Source organism: Crassostrea angulata, chromosome 8, assembly GCF_025612915.1.
Source record: "Crassostrea angulata isolate pt1a10 chromosome 8, ASM2561291v2, whole genome shotgun sequence".
NCBI lineage: Eukaryota > Metazoa > Mollusca > Bivalvia > Ostreida > Ostreidae > Magallana > Magallana angulata.
The window spans coordinates 33,789,538-33,811,319 of NC_069118.1; the positions used below are offsets into that span (position 1 = coordinate 33,789,538).

Here is a 21,782-nt window from a genome sequence, read left to right on the forward strand (position 1 = left end):
TGCACGGATGTTAGAGCGAGGGGGTCATTTGTGTTGGAAGAAGCCGGAGTACCCGGAGAGAACCCACGTGTCCAAGCGGGCGACCACCATACCCTATCACATACCACCACTGTCGATCACGGGGATCGAACTCGGGTCGCAGCGGTGAGAAGCGAGTGCATTGTCCACTAAGCTACTTGGACACCTAGATTGGATAAGTAGACAAGCACACCGTCATTCAAATTGACGCAAATTATGTGTATAAAGTATAGCTAAGTCGATTGATTTGATTGGCCAAAAAAAAACCAAAACTTCACTCAAATCTGGGAATGTAAATAGCAAACGTTGCAAAAAAATAAACATAAAAAGAAAAAACGAATGAATAAGCCATCTTATCATTTACATTTATATTTTTGAAGTCTCAGTCTTTCAATCTTCGATTACATTAGTGGGTTAAACAACAAAAATTATTTTAGAGAGTGTGTTGCAAACTGTAACAGCGAATTTTATACTTGGGTCTTTTATTAAGAAGTCTCGTCAATCTGTGCAAACTATACAGTCATTGTTCTCACTGTAGTTAAGTTTTGATCGATCTCAAATTTATTATTTCACACAATTTGCAACTTCAAACTTAAAGTATAAGATAAAACAATATACCAATTATTTACATGTATTGTAGGTATTGAGAAGAATTTGTCACTAATAGCCGGTTGCGTATCTCGGGTTTAAACCCCCGATCAATGAATCCGAATCCAGAGAGATGCGTTGCACACAGGTAAGGCTGAGGTGAATATGCTCAAAATATCAGTAAATAATCAACCTGGTGGGGGGGGGGGGGTGGGGGTAAAATCTTGCTTCCAGCTCCCTTGGGGGAAATATGGCGGATTATTTGGAAGATGTTGACAGGTTTGATCTCATAGAAATATTGCTAAGAAGAGAACAAATTGTTAGAGACAGACTTAAAGTCAGACGACACGTTCCTCAAACATTTTTTTGGTATCCTCTCGTAATAAAGAGTTCCAATAAAAAATATTAATCTGATAATTACTTTAAAAATGATCAAAATTTACTTGGATTTGGTCACTATAAAAATCACTCATTATTGTAATGTTGTGAAATATTTTCACTCCTTTTTCTGTTCTTTTCAAAGTTCAATGATCTACTTTTGATCTGTGGAGAGGTACTGCTGGGTAATTACAAACTGAAGGCGGAGTTGACCATCGACGGTTTGGAGGTGAGTAATGCATGTAGAAAGCTAACTGTGGCACATTTATACTAGTAATCAGAAATATTTTAACTCTGCACATTTAATTGCCATGAATATATTGCTCTTGTATTTTTTTTTGCAGTACAGTAAGAGTTTGGTTATAGTGAATTTCTTGGGGACTAACTGTCCCAAACATTTTCATGTTTGCTTTACATGCATGTAGTCTAGAGTACTGGCAACATTTATTTGTGTAAATTGATTTAATTGTTGTAAATGGCAATCCAAAAAAACAAAAAATAAATGTTTGGGAAAAAAAGAGAAAATCATCGTAGTATGTGAAAGAAAAATTAATCGCAATGTTTATTAAAAAAATTTTATTAGAAATTTTGTAATTCTAGATTTATTTTCTCTATGCTTTCAAAATTTCTATAAATTCATTATTTCTGTGTTTGATTTTTATTTCATGAATTCTTTTTAAATTAACAAAGAGTTATGCAGCAAAATTTGTGAAGGAATGTTAGAATACAGATTGTTGTATTAATGTTATTGTTGTATGTAGATTGTAGCTTATAAGCTATCATGATGTAATGTTAGGACACACGACATAGGAGCTAGTCATTGTTGTTCATCAAAGACAATTGCGACATAGAAGGATCGTGTTTCAGAGAATTTTATGTAGCATGTTTCTATATTTGGATTGATCATTTTTTTTTCTAGATTGAGGACAATATTACTCATGCTGACTGGGTATGTTGTCATGGAAATGGGCCCGCCTTAGCAACATTTAATTCCACATACTTATAGCTGGCATTAACATAATTATATAAATACTATGCACTGTATACAAGGTTATTTTTGGTCCCGTGTTATTTTCGCTCTTCTACACTTGCAACATCTTCGCCCAGTATTGATTTTGCCCAGATAGTGTTGTGATAAAAGAGATGTAAATTAGACATTGGAATTTTCCTGGTCTTAAATTTTCCCATTGAGAAGGAGGGCGAAAGGGGCGAAAATAAAACAGTTAAGGGCGGATATTTCCCTGCAAACAGTATACCTTTTTATTACATGTATTTACCATTAATCTTACTTCCATCCAACAATTTGTTCGAGACATGAAGATAACATTAAGTGATATAGGGAGAAAAATCAAGATTCTGTGTTACGATCATGCTAGAATGCTAATAAGTATAATTGAAGCCAAAGATCTCATTTTGTTTTCATTTCAATTAAAGAAATGTACAGCAATTTATTAATGAGAGAAATGATAAGAAATTTAGAAATTTTTGGCTCATCAATTAAAGGAAAAGGTGGATAAACGAAACAATTCTCTGATCTGTTCCCAGAAATCTCATTTTGTCTTATTTGTCACAGATTATGAGAAAATATTCAATTTGTATTTAAAGGTAGGGAAGTAAGTTTCTGTCTGTTAATTCATTAGATTGTAAAATACAGACACAAAGACGTGTAATTTTGTACACGTGGATTAGTATTAAATGACCTTTTGGTTATGCACATGCTAGCTAGTACATGTGTACTACTTTTTTCCCTACCAATTCAGCAACTACAATATTAAAGAAAGATTATAATGTTTGGAATTGAAATGCCAAGCATTAATTTATGTTCCTATTTTGCAATAATCAAAATTATTTTCATCTATGAACTTGCATTATCATTCAGTCACCATAGGTCCAATTTTAATAAACATGCATTATGAATAATCAGTTTAAAATAAATCACCACAAAAAAAGATGTTTATAGAATTTATCAGGTGTGCAAGAACATTTTAATGTAATATTTATTTTAACATGAGTTCAGTGCTTTAAAAGCATTTCTGCTATCTCAATTTTAGTTTGATTTCTGCATTACCCATCTGCATGCTTTAATGATCATTTATTTGCCATCTTCAAGTAAAATTCAAACAGAATCATTCTTAAAACGAATCATGCTTAAAACATACCTGTCCATTTAATTATGACTCAAAACAGAAACTATATAATTATATAATAAGCATATCAATATGGCAGCCGTGTTGCCCATATTTTATCATGAGTATACTTTCATCTATAAAAACCAGTGAAATTACCCAAATATAGTTTCCAGAGTATGCTTTATTCATTATAAACATCCATATTAACTATTTTCCACAATTTAACCATAAATATCAAAGTCCATGATAACCACTTCCATTCCCCATAACTACCAGTATCATTGTTCATGAAAACCAGATCATGTATCATGCTTTCACAAAGGTACCATTTAACATTTCCTTTGTAAAGATACGAGCATACATTTTCTTCATCAAAAATATATAGTAATGTTTTTCATTATGGTGATACAAATGATACATATATGTATGATATTAAAACTTTTTTTACCTTAAGGATTATTAAAGGCGGTGCAACTGGGCCGCTCTCGGTGGAGAGAAAAACTAATTCAATATTTGTTGAAATAGAAAAAAAAATTATGATGTACATTAGGCAAAGGGGAGGAAACATAAAATCATTTGGTTCCTAAAGAATTGTCATAGTCAGTATGTGTTTAAAACAAATGACAGCAATTTTTTCTTCACATTTGCAAACTATTAAAAGGACATCTGACATGTTTTCCGACAGACATGAATAATAAATTGGGTATATTAAGATCAATATTATTAATTCATTATAATGGTTCAAGGAAATTAAATCATTGCATGCTTTTGATTTACAAAGAGTCATGGTCTTTTAGGAATATAAAACTGGGAATACTGCTGAACAGTTTGTAAATATCTGTATTTTAAAATCAAAAAGCTTTCCCATAACTTAATAAGTACTGTACTACCGGTATATGAAATATTTATTTTATAAGGTGAAAGTTTTTAAAGACTTAAATAAATGCAATTTTGAATAGAGTTTAAAGTACAGTGTTATTAATATTTATTCCATTTTGAAGACTTCATACAATTTAAAATAGAGTTGTTACCACTATTATTTCTTCCATTGAAACAAAATGTTACTTCATTAATACTTTCAGTAACACAAGATATCTATACCATCTAGCATCGACGTTGTATTATACAAAGAATTAATTGTTTCCATGTTTGTTGTGTCTAAGCGTATTTGTAATAAATGTGGTAATAATCGTTCATAACGCAGGTACTATTTTTGTTTGTATTTTTTACAGATACTTGAAGGGGAAAATATTGACATTCCAAACACATTTTACGTCAAAAGCCGACACAAAATCATCCAGTTCTTAGACGAGTAAGTATATATAGGGGCCAAAACACAATCATGTGATTGACTCATCTCAATTATTTTGTTGTGTAGTCATTTTGAATATTTGAAAATAGGTTGAAATACTTGTTAAATTTTTGATAGCATTATGTCAGTCTGTCAGTGATATTGGTTCAATGTATTGTCAAATCACAGGGGCCAATCAGTTTTGACCTTAATTTCCATGTAACCATAGAGTTAGCTGCTATGATTAGAGTTGTGTTAATTAAAGCCAATATGTTACTTGAAATAGTGGCCTCTTGATTTACATGTACATTTACTTACAATGCTTACATTGAAAATAAGGTCAAAAGGGGCATTTGCCCTTGTGGGTCACATGGAATACATTGAATATATTTCGACATGTTCAATGTTGGTTGTAATTGGTTTGATCGACCCTAGGCCTCCAATTTGAACTCGGTGTTGTTACATAAATGTCAGATATTTGAAATATTTTCCATTGCAATTTAGGTCGATATATAGTTAAAACATTTTGGAATTTATTAGGGAAAGAGAAAGTTTAATTTCTGCAAACAATTAATCTAAGGTGAAGATCACGATAAAATGATGAAAGAATGAATGAACCAAGTATTATTTTTTTGAAAAATGATTCAAATATAATATTTCTGTTATTCATTGCATAATATTTTAAAAGCTGAATATATATAAATCAGACATTAGAAATTATTTTCCTTCTTATTTTTCAATTGGAAAAGATTTTTCTCTTTAAAAACGAATCGCATATACCGGTATCTACATGTAAAATGTTTTGCATATTTTTAGCTCACCTCAGGCTAAGGATCAAGTCACCTTTCTGATGAAGATTTGTCCGTTTTCTGTTGTCATCAGTGTTTGCGTCGTTGTTGTCCTAAACTTTTCACATTTTCATCTTCTTCTCCAGAACCATTGGGCCGATTTCAACCAAGCTTGACACAAAAAATCACTAGGTGAAGGAGATTCAAGTTTATTCAAATGACTGGCCACAACCACTTTAAAGGGGAAATAATTTAGGATTATTATACCCCCCGCAAACAAAGTTTGGGGGGTATATAGGAATCACCTTGTCCGTCTGTCCGTCCGTCTGTCCGTCCGTCCGTCTGTCCGTGCGTCCATCTGTCCGTCCGTCTGTCCGTCCGTCTGTCTGTGCAATCGTGTCCGGTCCATAACTTTCTTATGGAGAAACATTGGAAATTCTTACCTTACACAAAGATTGCCTCAGACCTAAGGGTGTGTCATGACCTTGACCCAAGGTCATTTGAACAAGGTCAAGGTCACTGGCCAAAAAATGCAAAATTCGTGTCCAGTCCATATCTTTCTTATGGAGAAACATTGGAAATTCTTACCTCACACAAAGATTGCTTCAGACCTAAGGGTGTGTCATGACCTTGACCCAAGGTCATTTGGGAAAGGTCAAGGTCACTGGCAGAAAAAATGCGAAATTCGTGTCCGGTCCATGTCTTTCTTATGGGGATTCATTGGAAGTTTTTACCTCACATAATGTTTGCTTATGACCAAGGGGTGTGTCATGACCCTGACCCAAGGTCATAAGGTCAAGGCCACTGGCAGTAAAAATGCGAAATTTGTGTCCGGTCAATATCTTCCTTACGGAGAAGCATTTAATGTTGTCACCTCACGCAAAGATTGCTTATGACCTAAGGGTGTGTCATGATCTTGACCCAAGGTCATTTGGGAAAGGTCAAGGTCACAGGCAGAAAAAATGCGAAATTAATGGCCGGTCCATATCTTTCTTATTGGGAAACATTGGAAGTTTTTACTTCACACAAAGATTGCTTATGACCTAAGGGTGTGTCATGACCTTGACCCAAGGTCAATTGAGGAAGTTCAAGGTCATTGTTTCAAAAATGCTTAATTCTGTCTGTGTCATGTCTTGTATTAATGGAAATATTAGAAGCTAAAATTTGACACAAAACTTGTCTGTCTCAGGCCACATAAAACTTTTTTTAGTCTCTCATCCCAGTCTCTCTGAAAATGGCCTGCCCCGATGAATTTTTTTTTAGGAAAAAAAAATTGGTGGAAAAAATTTATTGAAAATGTTTTTAAATATTAAATTTTTCTTAGCGGGGGGTATCAATTGTGAGCTTGCTCACAGTACCTCTAGTTAAAATTGTGTTGGTATTTCAAAAAAAAGATCTTTTCAAAAACTATTAGGCCAGAAAAGCTCAAATTTGTATGAAAGCATCCCCAGGTAGTGTAGATTCAAGTTTGTTCAAATCATGATCCCTGGGGGTAGGGTGATGCCACAATGGTGTTTCAAATTTTTACATAGGTGTGTATAGAGAAAATCTAAATATCCTTGTCTGAAAAACATGTGGCCAGAAAAGCTCAAACGTGTGGAAGCATCCTCAGATAGTGCAGATTCAAATTTGTTCAAATCATGATCCTGGAGGAGGGGGATAAGATTGGGCCTCAATTTGGGGATGGGGGTGAAGGGAATTTTTATATAGGAATAGAGAAAAATCGTTTTAATCTAGTGCTTGGTATTTACCATAAGATATGTGAATAAAAATTGGCATATTTTTTTTAACATTTTGAGCAAGAGCTACTGTACTTAGTTATCAAAATACTTTGATTTTGATACTCTTAGATTAATGCTGATTTGATCAGAGTTATGGCAATTGTTGCTTAGGTGAACAATGTGGCTGCTTGGCCTCTTGTTTAAAGCACATTGTAAATTTAAATGATTTTCAATTAATTATTAAAGAAGTTGTCTGCTCGTGTCCCAACAAGTAATAATTTAAGGTTTAGCTATTGAATATAGTATAATTACCATCATGATATTATATGATAATTGAATTTATACAAAAAAAGAGAAAGTTTTCATAAAAACGAGAAAAATGAGTGATAAATGGTCGGGATGAGAAATCAATTTACGATAAATCGCCCACACTAAGGATTTGAGAATTTTTCTGATAAGCTGCCCAGTTAAGTTAAGAGTTCAGTTAAAACTAATAATTATTCTTTGCTATTTTGATCAACATTCTACATCAGATGTTGTAGATTTTTACAAAAAATTCTATGCGGCCATCCAGGCATATATACAGATTAGTCATAGATTAATATCGTACGTAGCAAAAATATACTTGAATGTACTGTCAAATGAGTGATTTGGGGTTATTTAGGAAACTTAGACTTTTTTCCCAAAAGTATGTGTTATTGTTATGAAAGTTATAATATTTAATATTTAAATAAATAAATGATTTTTTATATGGCATGTTCAAAACATATATATATATATACATATATTGAAAAAATATTAATTTAAAGAATGATATACACCTTATGAGTACTTATATTTTTATAAGAGATTGGCTGGAAAATGATTACTATCCATCACCTTAAGATAGTTTCTCAAATCAGCAGAAATTTACTTGATTTTAAAAGATAGCATGATGCTTAAGAAGTTTGTTAGTCAAATAGGCAAAAAACCTCTGGATAAAAGAGTAAATATGAACAAGAGCCCCTGACCAGGTAGATTTGATAGTGATGATATTGTCAAGATTTACCTGTAACAAATTAAAATTCAATGTGCTTTTTTAACTTTTATTGATGGTTCAGTATCTTTTTTAATTGCAATCTCTTATTTTGTGATTGCAGAAATCCTGGTGAAGAAAGTAGTTGGTGCGAGGTATGTATATACTGTTAAGGCAGAATATTAAGACTACTGTATACAGAGAAATATTTGCCCCCGTTTTAATTTCCCCACCACTTTCTCGCCCTCATTGTCAGCGGGCGAATTTAAGACTGGGCCAATTCCAATGTCTCAAATTATCACGTACCTCCAGAAGAGCATGGATCGAGGCCAGACTTGGAACAAGAGATGGTTTGTCATTACCAAGGAGTTTGCCATGTACGAATTCAAGGCTCACCATGTGAGTATTTGAAATCTTCCTGTGTTGGAGGGTGCACAAATTTGTTGTTCTACTTTGTGTGTACCCATAGTATACAGGCACTCATGGCAAGATTAAATAGAATGGAGAGTGTTACAAAAGTATGCCACTATATTTTTACCTTTTCCCACCCAGACAGGATATCTATGCCATAGCAACCCTACCATTACCTGGTTACCAAGTAATATTTCCTGTGGACATCATCGAGAATGTCTTTTGTTTGAGTCACCAGCAGAAACTTCCTCCAACTTATCTACAGTCCGAGTGTACTGCAAGCAGAGACAGGTAAAATTCCAATAACACAGACCCCCCACCTGCAACCTTGTAGTCTAAGAGTCAATTGTTTATAAAACTTTAGTATTTATCAACACTAATTTTTTTGTTTTTTCTTTTTTCTCGCAAGAGGTGTTAATATTGTAATTGTAGTACGTTCATCATGATCCATTTTTATGTGAAACTTTTTGTGTTTATGCACAGGCCTCTGAATTTCTAATATGCCATATTTTGTATACTGTAAATTCCTAAATAAATGTGAGGAATTAATATTCATGTAAAATCGCGGATTTTAAAATCTCACCATTATTTTCTGAGAGTTGAAAACTATAAGAAATAAGGAAAAAGTTCAACGTTCGCGATTTTATATTCTCGCGATTTGAAACAAACCAGCGGGATCGCAGAATTAAGTACTCGCGTAATATAAGGAATTTACAGTACATACCATCTCTATATGTAAATACACCAGGGTGTGTTTCTGTATAGAGAGGGTAAAAATTCAGTAGAGGCCTGTGGTTACAATACTAACCAATCGTTTTGATTATACCTCTTGACTTGATAGATGGTTAAATGTACTAAAAAAGATGGTGAACTTGGAGCTTTCCGAGGAATCGAACCGAAACTCCACTCATTCCTCCGAGAGTCCCGGAAGTCAGAACGCAGAAGATGGCTGTGACAAGACGTCCTAGTTGAATTAGCTGCACAACACATGAAACTCAAACTAGAGAGCACAACTGAACTAACTTATAACATGGAAGATAGTTTCTTCTATGGTGAAAACATCTCATAAGCTGTAACATAGTGGATAAACTCTGATTATGTGAAAGTCAACTTTTTGTGCATATCAAATGAAAGTTGGTGACCACTACTTTACCTGAGAGTTAGTTCTATAGTAAGCACATCAACCTGAATTTTAGTGGGTAACCACTAAAAGCTGGAAAGTCAGGTCTAAATAGTGCATCAACTGAGACCGATGGTGGCCATTTATTATAACAGAAAAGTCAGCTTAAAAGAGTGTCACAACAGCAATATATTGGTTAGCAAATCGTATCATAAGATCATTGAATCATCATTCATTATGAACTTTGAACAAGAAAAGTATATATCTATATATATATGCAATAAATTCATTCTGGTTTGTTGTAAATAAAAAGCAATTTATCCATAACTGATTTATTAACAGACAATCTATTGTCAGATGAGAAATTTTGTTATTTGCCATAATATGTGATGTTTCTTTTTGATATATATTTTTTTTTCAATTTTCTGATAACAGGAACAACTTGGATATGGGGGGTGGGGGTATAGATGGATATTGTTTGCGAATTGGTTATCTCAAGGCTTGAAGAGATAGAAAATGTGATATAAAGGAGTTTGAAAATGTATCCTTTAAAAGGATGCATTTATAATATATATAAAGATAAACTGTAACTTAGTTTGTGGTCAAACAGTGATTATGAAACTATATCAGATTGAGATATAACATGTGTCACTAACGACAAGCGGAGGCGTTGATGTTGGGTCCTTTTTTTTTTTTAACTTTATTTGAAATTGCTTCACGTGTCTTAACTGCTTCAATTTACATGCATTTAAATGGATTTATGTGGATTCTAATATTTTGCTATAATTGTGTTATTTTTGTTTTTTTTGGTAATCCCCATAGTTTTTATTTTGAAATTGTAAATGTGATGTTTTTTTATATAATGTATAACAAATCATAGGGTTTTGAGATTATGTATCACCATTATGATTTTAAGATACATGTACTAAGTGTATGTTTGCCTGTTATGTTGTACAGCTGCCGTGTATCTAGCATTGCAGTTTCATTACATATGAACAGTTGTTAGTCAGAATTATATTAACCGGTTCCATTCATCAATAAATGCTGAAATATTTCTACAAAAATCATATTCATTGTTTTTATTTTATTTTTGGGAGTTGATTTTAATCAACTCTCCTATGCAGTTACTCTGACAAACCGAAAGTGAAACAGTGTTTGGACCAAAGCAGAGTTAACCGCCGCTGGCAAGAATTAGTTCTTGAGAATAATTGATAAATCCGAATAATGTATGCTAAAGCATTGTTTCTCAAGGAAACATATTTATAAATACCTTGAAAATAGTCCGATTTTAAATGGTACGAACAATTTAGTTATTTTTTGTAGTTGTATGTATTCTTACGCCAGAGTTCAATATAGTCTCGTTCAACTCGACGCTCGGCTGTCTCCGTAAATCTCCGACAAGCAGAGAGTCTCTCTTGCTTGTCGGAGATAATGACGAGAGCCGAGCGTTTGGTTGTTCAATATTGCTTGGATCTATAAATTTTCCAGAAATATTTCTATCACTGATACATAGTATGATTGAATTTATTCTATCTTAAATATTATTTAACATGATTCATATGGGGTTTTATCAACATTTTTGTGTTGAAAAAGTCCGAAAATTCATATTATAAAAACGTGCGTAATTCAAATACAGATTAAAACTACCTGTACTTTTCATGAAATTAACATATCATAAAAACAAGAAAACCTTCAGTACGAGCAGCGGAGTTACCAATTTGCAATGGAGGAGAGGTAATGGAAATTACAAGCAGAATATACTGAAGTTTGATCCATATTCAAGGCCAAAGATTTCACCTGGATTTAATTAAAAAAAAGTTTTGATGTGGTATCAATCTTGTAAAATGTCTATTATGTATATAATCATATTAATTTTAATTTTTTTAATTGAGATTTTGTCTATCCTCTTTGAATAAGGTGTCAGAAAACGATCTCGGCAATGTGGCCCCACACTGGATCAAAGACGATGAGGTCTCGATGTGTCAGCTGTGCAGCAAATCATTTACAGCGTTAAAACAGCGGCACCATTGTCGTGCATGTGGAAGGGTGTGTATATCCTAAAATGTATATTACCAGTACACTAAAGAACTCTTTCTTGTTGTATGAGTTTGCATACATGTATGCAGATATATAGATTGTAAAAAACTCTCGGCATTCACAACTTTATCCTCTCCAGTTTTAACTGAAAATCTATTTTTGCCCATTTATGAATGAATATAAAGTTTTTATAAATTAAATTCAACATATGTTTTTTTCCATTCTTGCTTTCTTTAAAGAAATGTTACTTCAAAATTTAATTTCATTAAGCATTATATGCTTTAAATTTGTTTCTGACACAAATACAGACATAGTTAAAAGGATGGATATCTAGTCATTCCTTTATATATTACAGGAATATGAACTGTAGCTTAGATAATTTAGAAGAGACAAGCTGCAAAGCATTGTCTTTCTATTAATACAGGTTGTGTGCAGAAAGTGTTCATCAAAGAAGAGTAATTTAGCGTATGACAACAACAAGCCCAATCGGGTCTGTGATAAATGTTTCGTCATCCTGAAAAACGTGGATGGAAAGGTGGTGGACCAGAAAGTTCCTCAAGGGGTCAAATTGGTAAGTAAAGGGGTCAAACTGGTAAGTAAAAGGTTCAAATATCTGCAGAATAATATTGAAAATAGGATACTGTAAATTCCTTATTTTACACGAGTACTTAATACCGTGAAACTGCTGTTTTGCATCAAATCACTAAAATATAAAATGGCGAGGACCAATTTTTGTTTTAATTTCATATGATAGCTCAAAAACTGTGAAAAAATAAGAACATGATTTTAAAATCCGGGAGGACTGCTTTTTTCGATTTTTTGTGGAAATTAATTATTCGCCTTTGATATGGAATAAAAAAACTGAACTTTATTTATTTTACAACGATCGATAAGCAAGTTCTACAACTTATATTAATATCTCTCGTTGGCACGGATGTTAGCGCGAGGGGGTCATTGGTGTGGGAGGAGGCCGGAGTACCCGGAGAGAACCCACGTGTCCAAGTGGGCTACCGCCATACCCTATCACATACAACCACTGTCGATCACGGGGATCGAACTCGGATCGCAGCGGTGAAAAGCGAGTGCATTGTCCACTACGCTACTTGGAAATTAGCGTAGTGATATGGAATTTACAGAAGTGTGTCAATCTCGTAACAAGTTAGCTGAAAAGTTGTTCAAATGTTTGCTGATTAGTATGGGGAGTGTTTTGCATGAAATATATATCAAGGAATAATAATCATGATTAAATCTAATAAAGCCCAAAGGGCTTTATTATAGATTTGATCTTTCCAGGACCGAAATTATCACCTCATAATATTCAAAGAATTTTTCCTTATTACTTATATTTACATTATTTTCAGCAATTACACGATGAAATATCTTAATATAAATAAGCAAACCCTAATTATATGTCATATTGAATTAATTGGACTGTATAGTACAAAATTGATACATAATGTTATCACAGACAAAGACACTGAAAAATGTAAATAAGTAATTTTAGTTTTTGTCTATTTCTCTGCAGTTCTGTAATTTAAATTTATATCAGATTTTAATATTCAATATAACAAATCAGGAATGATTTAAGTGTTCAAAATTGTGTGTCATTCTGTACGCATTGTATAAAAGTACTTAAGCTTGTACCAATATGTATGTGTAAGTATACAGCACGCAGCAATGTTAAGGCGTCCCGATGCTAAAATACGGCTGGAAAACGATATTATTTGAATCATCACAAAAATACTTTGACCAGGAGTATTTCTTAAAATCTATGTTACATTTATTGACACCGATGTTAAACATTTTATTTAATGCATTTTGTGACGTCATATGTTCTTTGTAATCACGTGACGGGCGAATCCTAGTATTGCAAATGATCTTTTTAAATCGCATCGGCGCAGGTGATTAATGACATTAAATCAAACATATTTTTAAGAAAAATCCTTTGTTAAGTCATATACTTTGAAGTTCTTGCTTGGGAAAGAAATAGATATTTCGTTTATCGAAGATATTGTTGAAACATTCCAAAAAATCATCAAAATAATGCACATTTTTACTAATCAAAAGCGATTTACAAAAAATTGGGGTTAATCCGTAGGTTTCCGTAGCAGGATTCACATTGGTACTTATATTCTCTACCAATTTTACGTAAAATATTCTAAAATTATGTTGATCTTTCACCTGCGCCAAGCTGGTTTTACATGCATTAAAATTTCTTCATTCAGTTGTTTACACGTAGCAGGGAGAGTTTCCAAACCACTAGTTTATAAATTGTCTTTTACTTATAACGAAGCTTTACAACTGCCGATTATTTGATACTGGTTTTTAATATGAATGAATTCTGTACGTCCAGCATTTACGGCAGCATCTATGTAAAGGAAACATGCGGTTTTATAGTGGTTTGATGTAATTCACTTTTAACGTTGAGATACATTCCCTGGGAACTATCGACAGGAATGCAGATCGTGACGTCAAAGTTAATTATGACGTCATATCGTATGAAGAACAGACAAGTGACTTTCTACACATCGCTGTAAAATCCATCGGGAAGCCTTAACATGCCCGCGCAATTCCTTTCTCCATGGAACTTGAGAATCCCACCTGTTTATTTCCTACAGATGAATGCCAATGACCCCTCTATTCTCTCTGGGTACCTCCAGAAGAGCATGGATCGAGGCAAGACTTGGAACAAGAGATGGTTTGTCATTACCAAGGAGTTTGCCATGTACGAATTTAAGGCTCATCATGTGAGTTTTTGAAGTCTTCCTGTGTTGGAGGGTGCCCAAATTTGTTGTTCTACATTGTGTGTATACAGGCACTCATGCAAGATTAAATAGAATGGAGAGTGTTACAAAAGTATGCCATTATATTTTTGCCTTTTCCCTCCCAAACAGGATATCTATGCCATAGCAACCCTACCATTACCTGGTTACCAAGTAATATTTCCTGTGGACAACATCGAGAATGTCTTTTGTTTGAGTCACCAGCAGAAACTTCCTCCCACTTATCTACAGTCCGAGTGTACTGCAAGCAGAGACAGGCCAAATTCTATTAACACAGACCCCCCACCTGATGTGTTAATTATTTATAAAACTTAAGAAATTATCAACTTTAATTTTTTGTTCTTTTTTTCTCGCTAGAGGTGTTAATATTGTAATTGTAGTAGTACATCATGATCCATTTTTATGTGAAACTTTTTGTGTTTATGCACAGGCCTCTGAATTTCTAATAAGGCATATTTTGTATACTGTAAATTCCTAAATAAACGCGAGGAATTAATATCTGTGTAAAATTGCGTGAAGCATCCTTTGCGGATTTTAAAATCTCACCATTATTTTCTGAACCGAAACTCCACTCATTCCTCCGAAAGTTCCGGAAGCCAGAACGCAGAAGATGGCTGTGACAAGACGTCCTAGTTGAATTAGCTGTACAACACATGAAACTCAAACTAGAGAGCATAACTGAACTAACTTATAACATGGAAGTCAGTTTCTTCATTGGTGAAAACATCTCATAAGCTGTAACATAGTGGATAAACTCTGATTATGTGAAAGTCAACTTTTTGTGCATATCAAATAAAAGTTGGTGACCACTACTTTACCTGAGAGTTAGTTCTATAGTAAGCACATCAACCTGAATTTTAGTGGGTAACCACTAAAAGCTGGAAAGTCAGGTCTAGATAGTGCATCAACTGAGACCGATGGTGGCCATTTATTATAACAGAAAAGTCAGCTTAAAAGAGTGTCACAACAGCAATGTATTGGACAGCAAATCGTATCATAAGATCATTGAATTATCATTGATTATGAACTTTGAACAAGAAAAGTATATATCTATATATATATGCAATAAATTCATTCTGGTTTGTTGTAAATAAAAAGCAATTTATCCATAACTGATTAATTAACAGACAATCTAATGTCAGATGAGAAATTTTGATATTAGTGATGTTTCTTTTTGATTTATATTTTTTTTCAATTTTCTGATAACAGGAACAACTTGGATATGGGGGGTGGGGGTATAGATGGATATTGTTTGCTAATTGGTTATCTCAAGGCTTGAAGAGATAGAAATGTGATATAAAGGAGTTTGAAAATGTATCCTTTAAAAGGATGCATTTATAATATATAAAGATAAACTGTAACTCAGTTTGTGGTCAAACAGTGATTATGAAACTATATCAGATTGAGATATAACATGCGTCACCGACGACAAGCGGAGGCGTTGATGTTGGGTCCTTTTTTTTTAACTTTATTTGAAATTGCTTCACGTGTCTTAACTGCTTCAATTTACATTTTTAATGAATTCATGTGGATTCTAATAGTTCGCTATAATTGCGTTATTTTTGTTTTCTTTTTTGTTTTTAGTAATCCCAATAGTTTTTATTTTGAATTTGTAAATGTGATGTGTTTTGATATAATGTATCACAAATCATAGGGTTTTGAGATTATGTATCACCATTATGATTTTAAAATACGTGTACTAAGTGTATGTTTGCGTGTTATGTTGTACAGCTGCATTGTATCTAGCATTGCAGTTTCATTACATATGAACAGTTGTTAGTCAGAATTATATAACTGGTTCCATTCATCAATAAATGCTGAAATATTTCTACAAAAATCATATTCATTGTTTTTATTTTATTTTTGGGAGTTGATTTTAATCAACTCTCTTATGCAGTTACTCTGACAAACCGAAAGTGAAACAGTGTTTGGACCAAAGCACAGATCACCTCCGCTGGCAAGAATTAGTTCTTGAGAATAATTGATAAATCCGAATAATGTATGCTAAAGCATTGTTTGTCAAGGAAACATATTTATAAATACCTTGAAAATAGTCCGATTTTAAATGGTACGAACAATTTAGTTATTTTTTGTAGTTGTATGTATTCTTACGCCAGAGTTCAATATAGTCTCGTTCAACTCGACGCTCGGCTGTCTCCGTAAATCTCCGACAAGCAGAGAGTCTCTCTTGCTTGTCGGAGATTAACGACGAGAGCCGAGCGTTTGGTTGTTCAATATTGCTTGGATCTATGAATTTTCCAGAAATATTTCTATCACTGATACATAGTATGATTGAATTTATTCTACCTTTTAATATTATTTAACATGATTCATATGGGGTTTTATCAACATTTTTGTGTCGAAAAAGTCCGAAAATTCATATTATAAAAACGTGCTTAATTCAAATACAGATAAGAAACTACCTGTACTTGTCATGAAAATAACATATGATAATAACAAGAAAACCTTCAGTACGAGCAGCAGAGTTACCACCATGCAATGGAGGAGAAGGAATGGAAAATACAAGCAGAATATACTGAAGCTTGATCCATATTCAAGACCAAAGATTTCACCTGGTTTTAATTTTAAAAAAAGTTTTGATGTGGCATCAATCTTGTAAAATGTCTATTATGTATATAATCATATTAATTTTTTATAATTGAGATTTTGTCTATCCTCTTTGAATAAGGTGTCGGAAAACGATCTCGGCAATGTGGCCCCACACTGGATCAAGGACGATGAGGTCTCGATGTGTCAGCTGTGCAGCAAATCATTTACAGCGTTAAAACGGCGGCACCATTGTCGTGCATGTGGAAGGGTGTGTATATCCTAAAATGTATATTACCAGTACACTAAAGAACTGTTTCTTGATGTATAAGTTTGCATACATGTATGCAGGTATATAGATTGTAAAAAACCTTTGCATTCACAAATTTATCCTCTCCAGTTTTAACCGAAAATCTATTATTGCCCATTTATGAATGAATATAAAGTTTTTATAAATTAAATTCAACATATGTTTTTTCCATTCTTGCTATCTTTAAAGAAATGTTACTTCAAAATTTAATTTCATTAAGCATTATATGCTTTAAATTTGTTTCTGACACAAATACAGACATAGTTAAAAGGATTGATATCTAGTCATTTCTTTATATATTAACCACATTTTTTACCTGCGTTGATATTCCATTATTTGAATATGAACTGTAGCTTAGATAATTTAGAAGGGACAAGCTGCAAAGATTGTCTTTCTATTGATACAGGTTGTGTGCGGAAAGTGTTCATCAAAAAAGAGTAATTTAGCGTATGACAACAACAAGCCAAATCGGGTCTGTGATAAATGTTTCGTCATCCTGAAAAACGTGGATGGAAAGGTGGTGGACCAGAAAGTTCCTAAAGGGGTGAATTTTGGTAAGTAAAGGGGTCAAATATCTGCAGATTAATATTGAAAATAGGATACTGTAAATTCCTTATTTTACACGAGTACTTGTGAAACTGCTGTTTTGCATCAGATCACAAAAATATGAAATGGCGTGGACCAATTTTTGTTTTGATTTCATATGATAGCTCAAAAACTGTAAAAAAATAAGAACATGATTTTAAAATCCGGGAGGACTGCTTTTTACAATTTTATGTGGAAATTAATTCCTCGCCTTTGATATGGAATTAACAGTAGTTTGTCAATCTCGTAACAAGTTAGCTGAAAAGTTGTTCAAATGTTTGCTGATTAGTAGGGGAGTGTTTTGCTTGAAATATATATCAAGGAATAATAATCATGATTAAATCCAATAAAGCCCAAATGGCTTTATTATAGATTTGATCTTTCTAGGACCGAAATTATCACCTCATAATATTCAAAGAATTATTCCTTATTACTTATATTTACATTATTTTCAGCAATTACACGATGAAATATCTTAATATAAATAAGCAAACCCTAATTATATGTCATAATGAATTAATTGGACTGTATAGTACAAAATTGATACATAATGTTATCACAGACAAAGACACTGAAAAATGTAAATAAGTAATTTTAGTTTTTGTCTATTTCTCTGCAGTTCTGTAATTTTAATTTATATCAGATTTTAATATTCAATATAACGAATCAGGAATGATTTAAGTGCTCAAAATTGTGTGTCATTCTGTACGCATTGTAAAGTACTTAAGCGTGTACCAATATGTATATGTAAGTATACAGCAATTCCTTTCTCTATGAAACTTGAGTATCCCACCTGTTTTTTGCTACAGATGAATGCCAATGACCCCTCTATTCTCTCTGGGTACCTCCAGAAGAGCATGGATCGAGGCAAGACTTGGAACAAGAGATGGTTTGTCATTACCAAGGAGTTTGCCATGTACGAATTTAAGGCTCACCATGTGAGTATTTGAAGTCTTCCTGTGTTGGAGAGTGCCCAAATTTGTTGTTCTACTTTGTGTGTATACATGCACTCATGCAAGATTAAATAGGATGGAAAGTGGTGCAAAAGAATGCCATTATATTTTTTCCTTTTCCTCCCAAACAGGATATTTATGCCATAGCAACCCTACCATTACCAGGTTACCAAGTAATATTTCCTGTGGACAACATCGAGAATGTCTTTTGTTTGAGTCACCAGCAGAAACTTCCTCCCACTTATCTACAGTCCGAGTGTACTGCAAGCAGAGACAGGTAAAATTCCAATTACACAGATCCCCACCTGATGTGTTAATTGTTTATAAAACTTAAGGAATTAACAACTTCAATTTTTTTTTTCTCGCAAGAGGTGTTGATATTGTAATTGTAGTAGTACATCATGATCCATTTTTATGTGAAACTTTTTGTGTTTATGCACAGGCCTCTGAATTTCTAATAAGCCATATTTTGTATGCTGTAAATTCCTAAATAAATGTGAGGAATTAATATCCGTGTAAAATCGCGGGAAGCATCTTTCGCGGATTTTAAAATCTCACCATTATTTTCTGAGAGTTGAAAACTATAAGAAATAAGGAGAAAAGTTCAACGTTCGCGATTTTATATTCTCGCGATTTGAAACAAACCAGCGGGATCGCGGAATTAAGTACTCGCGTAATATAAGGAATTTACAGTACATACCATCTCTATATGTAAATACACCAGGGTGTGTTTCTGTATAGAGAGGGTAAAAATTCGGTAGAGGCCTGTGGTAACAATACTAACCAATCGTTTTGATTATACCCTCTTGACCTGATAGATGGTTGAATGTACTAAAAAAGATGGTGAACTTGGAACTTCCCGAGGAATCGAACCGAAACTCCACTCATTCCTCCGAGAGTTCCGGAAGCCAGAACGCAGAAGATGGCTGTGACACGACGTCCTAGTTGAATTAGCTGCACAACACATGAAACTCAAACTAGAGAGCACAACTGAACTAACTTATAACATGGAAGTCAGTTTCTTCTATGGTGAAAACATCTCATAAGCTGTAACATAGTGGATAAACTCTTATTATGTGAAAGTCGACTTTTTGTGCATATCAAATGAAGATATGTATCTGAGAGTTAGCTCTAGTGAGCACATAAAAACCTGAATTTTAGTGGGTAACCACTAAAAGCTGGAAAGTCAGGTCTAGATAATGCATCAACTGAGACCGATGGTTGCCATTTATAACAGAAAAGTCAGCTTAAAAGAGTGTCACAACAGCAATGTATTGGACAGCAAATCGTATCATAAGATCATTGAATCATCATTCATTATGAACTTTGAACAAGAAAAGTATATATATATATATATATATCTTTATATATATATATATATATATATATATATATATATATATATATATATATATATGCAATAAATTCATTCTGGTTTGTTGTAAATAAAAAGCAATTTATCCATAACTGATTAATTAACAGGCAATCTAATGTCAGATAAGTAATTTTGCACCTTTTGTAATTTGCCGTAATATGTGGTTTCTTTTTTATATATATTTTTTTTTCAATTTTCTGATAACAGGAACAACTTGGATATGGGGGGTGGGGGTATAGATGGATATTGTTTGCTAATTGGTTATCTCAAGGCTTGAAGAGATAGAAAATGTGATATAAAGGAGTTTGAAAATGTATCCTTTAAAAGGATGCATTTATAATATATAAAGATAAACTGTAACTTAGTTTGTGGTCAAACAGTGATTATGAAACTATATCAGATTGAGATGTAACATGCGTCACCAACGACAAGCGGAGGCGTTGATGTTGGGTCCTTTTTTTATAACTTTATTTGAAATTGCTTCATATGTCTTAACTGCTTCAATTTACATTTTAAATGAATTTATGTGGATTCTGATATTTTGCTATAATTGCGTTATTTTTGTTTTCTTTGTTGTTTTTGGTAATTCCCATAGTTTTTATTTTGAATTTGTAAATGTGATGTGTTTTGATATAATGTATCACAAATCATAGGGTTTTGAGATTATGTATCACCATTATGATTTTGAAATACGTGTATGTTTGCGTGTTATGTTGTACAGCTGCATTGTATCTAGCATTGCAGTTTCATTACATATGAACAGTTGTTAGTCAGAATTATATTAACTGGTTCCATTCATCAATAAATGCTGAAATATTTCTACAAAAATTATATTCATTGTTTTTAATTTTTTTATTTTTAAATGAATCTCCCAATTTCTCTCTCTCTCTCTCTCTCTCTCTCTCTCTCTCTCTCTCTCTCTCTCTCTCTCTCTCTCTCTCTCCACACACTTAATGGAGTTTGCAACACAAAAAACCCCTATATGACCAATTTTTAGATTGGATAAGTAAACAAGCACACCGTCATTCAAAATTGACGCAAATTATAGCGTGTATAGCTAAATCGAACTTCACATTTAAGGTCAGGCGCGATCTATCTGCCATTTATTTCTATTTTTTCCTATCTCCACAATGTGAAGATTTCCACTTCGATATTTCATAATTATATTTTTATGTAATATGATTTTTTTTAATTTAGATATAAAGTGTTCAATTGAAAATATATTCGAATGCATGTGCGTGATATTTTAAGGAAAATCGAAATATTCTAGCTCCTAAACGAGCCTGGTAACGTACTCTGAATTTTTGGGAAATTACGTGTTTAAATGTTAATAATTTAATTCTGCTTGTAACATGCTTTCTGATTGGTTGAAAAATTTATTTTATATCGTATAAAGAATGTTGCCTACGTCATAGTAAGACGAACGTCAACAACGTATCAATCCGCCTGACGTTACGTTTGAATTTTGTGCAATTGGATGTCGTTTTATAGAACAAATGACTGTTTTTATCAACAACTTATAGCAAAAAAATTAAATTATAAGGAATGAATTCAATATTTATTAGTTTTATACGATATAAAATGGTTTGGAACAGTTTACGCTTTTTTATAAACCGCTTCGCGGTTTATAAAGCGTAAACTGCCCCAAACCATTTTATATCGTATAAAACTAATTAATATTGAATTCATTCCTTAAATAAATAAGGAATGAAATATCAAGGACAATTGTATAA

General features: G+C 33.0%; 4 protein-coding genes across 5 annotated transcripts in view; all 4 read left to right on the forward strand.

The window, feature by feature from the left end:
• The first annotated feature begins 1,112 nt into the window (after positions 1 to 1,112).
• The window catches only part of LOC128161746 (FYVE, RhoGEF and PH domain-containing protein 2-like), a 41,277-nt gene continuing 20,607 nt past the window's right edge, over positions 1,113 to 21,782 (forward strand). The window contains exons 1-4 of one of the 2 annotated variants that reach the window (XM_052825137.1): positions 1,113 to 1,213; positions 1,904 to 1,933; positions 4,346 to 4,425; positions 8,053 to 8,083. The gene's annotated coding sequence lies outside the window, so the exon portion shown is untranslated. The remainder of the gene's footprint in view (positions 1,214 to 1,903; positions 1,934 to 4,345; positions 4,426 to 8,052; positions 8,084 to 21,782) is intronic. The other variant, XM_052825138.1, reaches the window with a different exon arrangement.
• Positions 8,214 to 9,785, forward strand: LOC128160912 (FERM, ARHGEF and pleckstrin domain-containing protein 2-like). Its single transcript, XM_052824205.1, has 3 exons — positions 8,214 to 8,327; positions 8,485 to 8,630; positions 9,181 to 9,785. The coding sequence occupies exons 1-3, from the start codon at positions 8,214 to 8,216 to the stop codon at positions 9,305 to 9,307; spliced, it is 387 nt and encodes a 128-aa protein (XP_052680165.1). The 3' UTR covers positions 9,308 to 9,785.
• LOC128161748 (FYVE, RhoGEF and PH domain-containing protein 4-like) lies at positions 11,221 to 15,416 on the forward strand. The gene is made up of 4 exons (XM_052825140.1): positions 11,221 to 11,505; positions 11,921 to 12,067; positions 14,115 to 14,243; positions 14,391 to 15,416. The coding sequence occupies exons 1-4, from the start codon at positions 11,437 to 11,439 to the stop codon at positions 14,592 to 14,594; spliced, it is 549 nt and encodes a 182-aa protein (XP_052681100.1). The 5' UTR covers positions 11,221 to 11,436; the 3' UTR covers positions 14,595 to 15,416.
• On the forward strand, positions 16,973 to 20,035 carry LOC128161750 (FYVE, RhoGEF and PH domain-containing protein 2-like). The gene is made up of 5 exons (XM_052825142.1): positions 16,973 to 17,097; positions 17,543 to 17,688; positions 18,530 to 18,659; positions 18,806 to 18,951; positions 19,493 to 20,035. The coding sequence occupies exons 1-5, from the start codon at positions 17,029 to 17,031 to the stop codon at positions 19,617 to 19,619; spliced, it is 618 nt and encodes a 205-aa protein (XP_052681102.1). The 5' UTR covers positions 16,973 to 17,028; the 3' UTR covers positions 19,620 to 20,035.